Source organism: Amblyomma americanum, chromosome 10, assembly GCF_052857255.1.
Source record: "Amblyomma americanum isolate KBUSLIRL-KWMA chromosome 10, ASM5285725v1, whole genome shotgun sequence".
NCBI lineage: Eukaryota > Metazoa > Arthropoda > Arachnida > Ixodida > Ixodidae > Amblyomma > Amblyomma americanum.
Genome location: NC_135506.1, coordinates 6,427,724 through 6,434,596, shown reverse-complemented (window position 1 = coordinate 6,434,596; position 6,873 = coordinate 6,427,724). Strand labels below are relative to the sequence as shown.

Genomic DNA, 6,873 nt, shown 5'->3' with positions numbered 1-6,873 from the left:
ACTGGGGTATGCAGCAACGGGTGACGTCACTTTAATTGGCACACTCGTGGGAGAGGGTTGATGTGTCGATCCTCGGCCCCTGTCCATGGGGTCCAGCTCAGTGCTTTCCGGAAGCAGCGCACTGTTCACCACTGAGCGCTCGGGCCAGGGACTCGCAGAAAGAGGCGGCTGCAGTCAGAATACATGAGCGACAGTATAGGGTCAGGACCGCGTACATATTGCATCCCTCACCCAAATATCAACAGGCTCCAGGCAGCATCCCGGAACATAAAGTAATATAGCACAAATTTAGGGCCCTTCGTTTACGCGTGTTTTATTTTCATGAAATGTGAGGGATGAAAACAGGGCGATGTTTCTTATAATCTCAAATTAGGGTACGAGTCGGGTTTTTCACAAAAATGTTTGGTTATTAGGGGGGTTTTCTTCAAGTCATTTTTTGTAGCAAACGACAACTTACTCTAAGCACTCGTATTTACAGTGGGACACGCGAATGCTCTTTTTACTTTGTGGACAGTATGGAAATGGCACGTTGCAATGAATACTATTCACCTAATTTTCTCATTTATTGTAACAATTTCTTCGCGTACATTAACATATCTCGCGCAGCACGTCCTGCCAGCCCTGATTTTGTCCTGCCTGCCTTTGTGTGTCTACACTGCGAAAACATTCATTAATTGTAACAGTGGCCATTTTAAACGCAGAAGACCTTTGGAGCAGGATGTCGTTAGCGCGCACGGTGCTTGACGCAGTGATGTCGTTAGGACGCCTGGTCAATTACCTTGTTTTGGCATGTCTCTTCTACAGCATTCTTTCCGGACTTTTCCTCAAATTATAAGCCACATCGTGAATGCGATCGGTACAGAAAAACTTGAAAATCATCAGTTAACTGAGAACATCCCACTGAGATAAGATAAGCCCAAGCCTTTATTTTATTTTCGTGCGTTGCTTTAGGCACTGGAAAACTGCGTTCCTTATAGAATACGCAGTTTGTTAGAAATCGGGTTCAATCTCAATATTAAGAAATTTGTTCGGGGGTTCAAGAATCGGGCAAAATACGGTTTTACCCGGAAACGAAGTGCCGTACATATATTTTACCCCCATTGACGCTTATATATGTTTTCGACACTCTGTATTGATTGAGCGTATTGAGCTAGTGATTGGAGAAAGTGAATGAGCATGATAAGAGGTTTGGTTTCTGTTTTGACGAAATGAAAGACGCAGTAAATGCCTCGCTTCTCGGTGGACACCTCAGCCTAGCAGTGAGGAAAGGAAGATGGGGTGAAAGAAAGAAAGAAAGAAAGAAAGAAAGAAAGAAAGAAAGAAAGAAAGAAAGAAAGAAAGAAAGAAATTTGCCGTAGTGGATGGCTCCGGAATAATTTCGATCACCTGTTAGTGAGTGAGTTTGCCCCGCCGCGGTGGCTCAGTGGTTAGGGCGCTCGACTACTGATCCGGAGTTCCCGGGTTCGAACCCGACCGCGGCGGCTGCGTTTTTGTGGAGGAAAAACGCTAAGGCGCCCGTGTGCTGTGCGATGTCAATGCACGTTAAAGATCCCCAGGTGGTCGAAATTATTCCGGAGCCCTCCACTACGGCACCTCTCTCTTCCTTTATCCTTTCACTCCCTCCTTTACCCTTCCTTTATGGCGCGGTTCAGGTGTCCAACGATATATGAGACAGATACTGCGCCATTTCCTTTCCCCAAAAACCAATTATTATTATTATTATTAGTGAGTGAGTGAGTGAGTGAGTGAGTGAGTGAGTGAGCGGGTGAGTGAGTGAGTGAGTGAGTGAGTGAGTGAGTGAGTGAGTGAGTGAGTGAGTGAGTGAGTGAGTGAGTGAGTGAGTGAGTGAGTGTGAGTGAGTGAGTGAGTATGCCACCACTCACTGGTGTGCAGCAGGGTGCCGATCTCGGGCTCCCGACAGCCGCTGCACGCCGACGTCGAGGAGAGGCTTCCGGCGCTGTACCACTGTTCCCTGCCGGACGAGGCGTCCGTCCTGTACTCCTCTTCCGAGCAGGACGACGAGCAGCTTCTGCGGCCGCAGCACGGGGGCGCCACTGCGCTGCACTCTTCGTCGCCGCTGCTGCTACGACAGCAACAGCAGCAGCACAAGCACGCCGCACGGTCGCAGTCGCACGCGACGGCGCCTGAAACGAGGCGGTGGAGGTCACGTGGTTTGACTGCTTGCATGTCACTTTTTGGTGAGAGGCAGATCCGCTTGTTCCAAAACCCAAAAACACGGCGGAATCCCGTAACTCGCTTATTTCGAACTTTCGGCTTATTCGAACCAGCCTTCATTTCATTTCACGTCCATGAGCATTTCACTGAAAGTGTCTAGTATTTTGCGCACATCGTGCCGTGCGCAAGAACGCTTCGCGATTACAGCGCTCTCATCTGCGACTTGCTAAAGCGTTGCTGAAAACAAAGCTTCACGTTAAGAGACAATCCCCAGCGGCTGTTGACGTCGCGCTTTTTGTCGTGCACTGCATAGAATGCGCGAAGCTGGCAGTGCTTTACGAAGTCACGGATGAAATCACTGCAATCGCGGCTAATTCCGGCGCACGGCATGCTTTCGCGTGGTATTTTGACAAATTCGCAGACTTTCAGTTTTGGCGAATTAAATAATGGTAGGGTTTTAACGTTGTTCAAACGAGTAGACGTGCGAAATCATGTTTTTAGCCTGATTGGCTCATGGTTGCGCTTTGCAGGGTCGTTGGCAAGTCTGGCGATGATATTAGTTCCGTAGTAGTATTAGTTAATGAAGTCGACGATATGCAATGCACAGAGCGAGTGTGTATATATTGTTTGATAGTAGAATTAGCTGATGAAGACAACAATGCGCAATGCACAGCGTGAGAATGTGTTGCAGTTTGACGCGAGGTGTAGTCGGCTGCGAAGTGGCCAGCGAAGCTCATCTGTTCGGACCCGAAAGACACGGCCGCGGCGGTCGAATTTCGATGGAGGCGAAACTGTAGAGGCCCGTGTACTGTGCGATGTCAGAGCACGTGAAAGAAACCGAGGTGGCCGAAATTTCCGGAGCCCTTCACTACTGCGTCCCTCAAAGCCTGAGTCGCTCTGGGACGTTAAACCCCACATAAACCAAACCAAAATAATCTGTTCGCGACACCGCGGGTTCGAATTCCAGTAGTGGCAATATTTTTTTTATTTATTTATCAACGATTTGGCCAAGGTCACACTCAAGGTCAAGCTTCACACAAGCTCAGTGAGCCGGTTAGACCTCGTGAAGTAGTGTTTTCGCACTAACATTAAGCCGTTAAGAAGTGGTGGGGATAAGGCAGCCGCAGCTCGCACAGAACACGGTTATTTGGAGGGATATAGGAGAGGCCCTTGTCCTGCAGCGGGCGTAATCAGGATAATGATGATGATGAAGGCTACCTAGTCGGAAGTAGCTGGGCCGGACCATTTTCATGGCGCTCAACAACATGTCAATTTACACCTGAGCGTTTAAAACCAATTTTAAAAGTTCATTAATTTTTGTCAACTTATTATAGGTGGAACGAATAGCCTTAGCCGGTGCTTTACATAATTCCTAACAGCATTAGCCTAATTTCAATCCAGTATGATACTTTAGTTCTTTTTTTAAAAATTTTGAATCACTTATTAGCTGGGATCAAGAACCTGCACAGGAGCTTATCAGTTAAACCATCTTGCGCGAAATTCTTGCGGTCAGCTTTGCCATGGAGCCAAAGCTGCGAAGCTTATGTAAACAACGTGCACTCTTTATATGTAGCGTAATATAGTCTCCGGTAGTAGATGTGGGTGTGTGTGTGGGTGTTAAGGAAAAACTGGTAAAAACGAGTATCATCATGGGAACAGCAAACCGCAAAATGCATAGTTTCGGCAATCGTACGTTGTCTAAATTCTCTGCTTCCGGGCTATGAACAGCAAATTGTAGCCTGCATATTAAGCCCCCGACGGACACTTCCTTTTTCAGAAATAGTACCATATGGTCGTATACAGTACCCGTGCGGCAATCTGTCGAGTGCCAGAAAACACACGACGAGTTGGACTCGTCAGAATCCCAGTTGGCTTATGACGATCCTGGCTCGTCCAAGTCTGCTTGTTTAAACCGGACATGTCGTGATTTCGTTGTGACAGTGGCGTGTTTTAATTACCTCTGTGGACAACGATACCGCCTCCGTTGCAGTCTGGGCAGAGCGAGTTGACCGCCCCTTCAGCACTAGCAGCAGCGGCTGACCGGCGAGGCGGCGAGTTCTGGCGGCTCCGCGTCGAGACCGCGCCTTGACGAAGCGCGTTGTCGCCTTGCCGCGGAGTCGCGGCTTTGCTCTCCGGGACCCGCGGCCGTGACATGCGCATGCGCACGTGGGCCTCGAATGAAGTGGTCGTCGTGTCTTCCTTAGGAGCGTCGAACCTATGCACGCGACAGAGTCCAAGAACCGGTGTAAGCGGTGTCGTTTCACCACGGGAAAAGAAATCTAAAACTTGCCACACTTGGAGCGTATAGCGCATTTCATGTTCTTGCCACTGCAGCGTGCTCCATCAAGAAGGGCAGTTTTTTACAGCGACGTTTCCAGGTTCTGTGGCAACTGACGTAACATCGCGCCACGCAGATGGATAAGCATGTGAAGTGACGTCACGCAAAACGTCACTGCAACACTCCACGCTGGGGGTCCGAGCGTATTAACGTCATGAATGACAGCATAGCGACATTACGCGCACTCTGCAAGAGAAGAAGACAAGTAACAATGCGTTATTGCATTCAGTACCATAAAGAGCTCTCACCGAATGTGGCACACATTACACAGTTGTAGCCATCCTGTTAGTTTTTTTTTTTTAAGCCTGATTTATGCGAACCGTCGCGCGTCCGCGACCTCCCCCACACCCTACACACACTCTCCCTAACCCCCAAGTAAGAAGAAACGCCCCCGACTTAAGGCGTTACACTGCTGATCTCCCTCCACACACTCTTCGGCGAATGTCAGCATGAGGAACTGATTTCGACCGGATGCCCTAACAGACCGTGATGCCATGTATCCGCCCAGCGATGTTCTATTTGGGAGATTTTTCCTTTCACGGAATTTGAGGAGCAAATTGTTTTATGACAAAGGAATTTTTGCAGAATTGTAGGAAATTTTAACTATTAAGATTGTCTCACTTTTTCAAATTGACGAAAGATTTTAAGCTGATGCGTCCCAAAAGAAATTGGAAGCGATGACTTCCCTCTAAGGACATAATGGTATTAGCTGAGGACTAACCATTAACTCCTCACGAGAGCAACCATCGCTCGTGGTTTTGGGGCTCATCAAGGGAGTTTTCGGTTCCGGCAAGGAACATCAATGTATACGCCCATTCACGCATAGGCTATATGCCGCGGCTATTTGTGTTTGTTCAGTGCCAGTTCAGTGTCAGTCATGCGAAGCGTCGTTTAATCAACCAGCTAGCATAACCACTCGTCGTACCTTTTCTAAAGCGTAAAAACCAAAGAAAAACATTGCCGGTTGAATATCTTGTGTCCTTGTAGATGGTTAGCGTATGGCATCATGTGCGCCATGATGGTTCAGCACGCATAGCTTCCACTAGAGTCACTAAATAAAAGAGTCACTAAATAAAGTCTTTATTTAGTGACTCTAGCTTCCACCATGCACGTTGTAGCAACGCCGGTAAGCGCAGAGATGCACATCTTTTTCGCCGTGCTCCTGGCCTCCAACATGGCGGCCACTATTTACGTTGGTGCACGTCATCTGTAGGTTCCTGCACTGCCTTGATTTGACTGCCTTAACCAGACCCTTTACTGCCCTGTGAGACCCACAACTTGGCTATCACGGTGCATTCATAAACGACAATGATTCTGTAATAAAATACATGCATCCTCTTTGCAGCAATTCTTTCACATGTTATACGGCGGTGCACTGTTTTGTCCATCCTATTTCTGGACACCTCAACCACTAAATGATTGCAGAATCGCATTGGCGTGAGCACAGGGAAAGTGGCAAGGGGGGACACTGCATAAAGAAGGGGGAGCATATTTTGCCCAATATTGTTCCCTTCTATACCAGAAGACATGAAGGATTAACTTAACTGATGCGTTTTAGTTACTGCGTTGTTGTGCCAGGAACTAATACGAATAAAAAAAAACAAAGAATGTTTTCGACAAATGCGCCTCCTGCGCGTGCCCCGTCGGAACGCCCGAGTCCTCACCCGATCTCGTCAGTGACGACTCGGTGGTGCTCCGTGGTCACTACCTTGGTGGGGCCCATCGACGCAGACACGGCCGCTCCCCGAAGCGAGCCCTTCACCGCCGAGTCGCCGTGGAATTCTTCCGCGGCCTTGCCGTTCGACGACGCTCCCTTGGCACTGGCTGCGCCCGACGACGGAATGTCTCTCAGCAGAGCCGCCAAATGGTCGGCGTCGAGCTTGGCGCCAGCGATGCCCGACATGGCGGGCTTCTTCACCTGCCTGGAGACGGCCTCTTCGGCGACGGCTTCCTTCTTGGCTGCCGCCACAGTCGCGGGCCGCCTGCTCTTCGGCGTGCCGTGGGTCTTGCTGGCGCAACGAGACGTGGGTGCCGCGGCGGCATTGCCCTGCTCGGCGTTCTGCGTCGCGGCCGACATCGCGGATTTTGTTGCCTCTCACGGTCGGAAGAGCGAATTTTTAACGCTGCATGGCGACATCTTCCCAGCGTGGGCAAATGTGATAGTGATGATGACAGTGTGAAGACAATGAAGATAAAGATATTGCGTCAATATGTCATTACTCGTGCAAGGCACCCTGGCCAATCCCCCACTGTATGTGCCACTCCACCTGAGGCCAAAATACAACATCTCTGTCAGTGCGAGCGCCAGAGGTTTTGCATTGCATCAAATTTGCTCGTACGATCAGGATTACGTAACAGCT

The 6,873-nt window shown here is 49.2% G+C and overlaps 1 protein-coding gene across 1 annotated transcript; it reads right to left on the bottom strand.

Annotated features, from left to right (window-relative positions):
* Positions 1-6,753, bottom strand: LOC144106782 (uncharacterized). Its single transcript, XM_077639716.1, has 4 exons — positions 6,178-6,753; positions 4,134-4,390; positions 1,884-2,144; positions 1-168 (listed from the first exon to the last, which is right to left on the bottom strand). The coding sequence occupies exons 1-4, from the start codon at positions 6,588-6,590 to the stop codon at positions 98-100; spliced, it is 1,002 nt and encodes a 333-aa protein (XP_077495842.1). The 5' UTR covers positions 6,591-6,753; the 3' UTR covers positions 1-97.
* Between the last annotated feature and the right edge of the window lie 120 nt (positions 6,754-6,873).

Bases quoted from the DNA above. Each gene is read 5' to 3' on its own strand.
- LOC144106782 (XM_077639716.1), bottom strand. From the start codon at position 6,590: ATGTCGGCCGCGACGCAGAACGCCGAGCAGGGCAATGCCGCCGCGGCA. The intron at 2,145-4,133 runs GTAATTAAAACA...GCCTCGTTTCAG, and splicing joins CGGTATCGTTGTCCACAGAG to GCGCCGTCGCGTGCGACTGC. The intron at 169-1,883 runs GTGAGTGGTGGC...TTCTGACTGCAG, and splicing joins CGGCACCCTGCTGCACACCA to CCGCCTCTTTCTGCGAGTCC.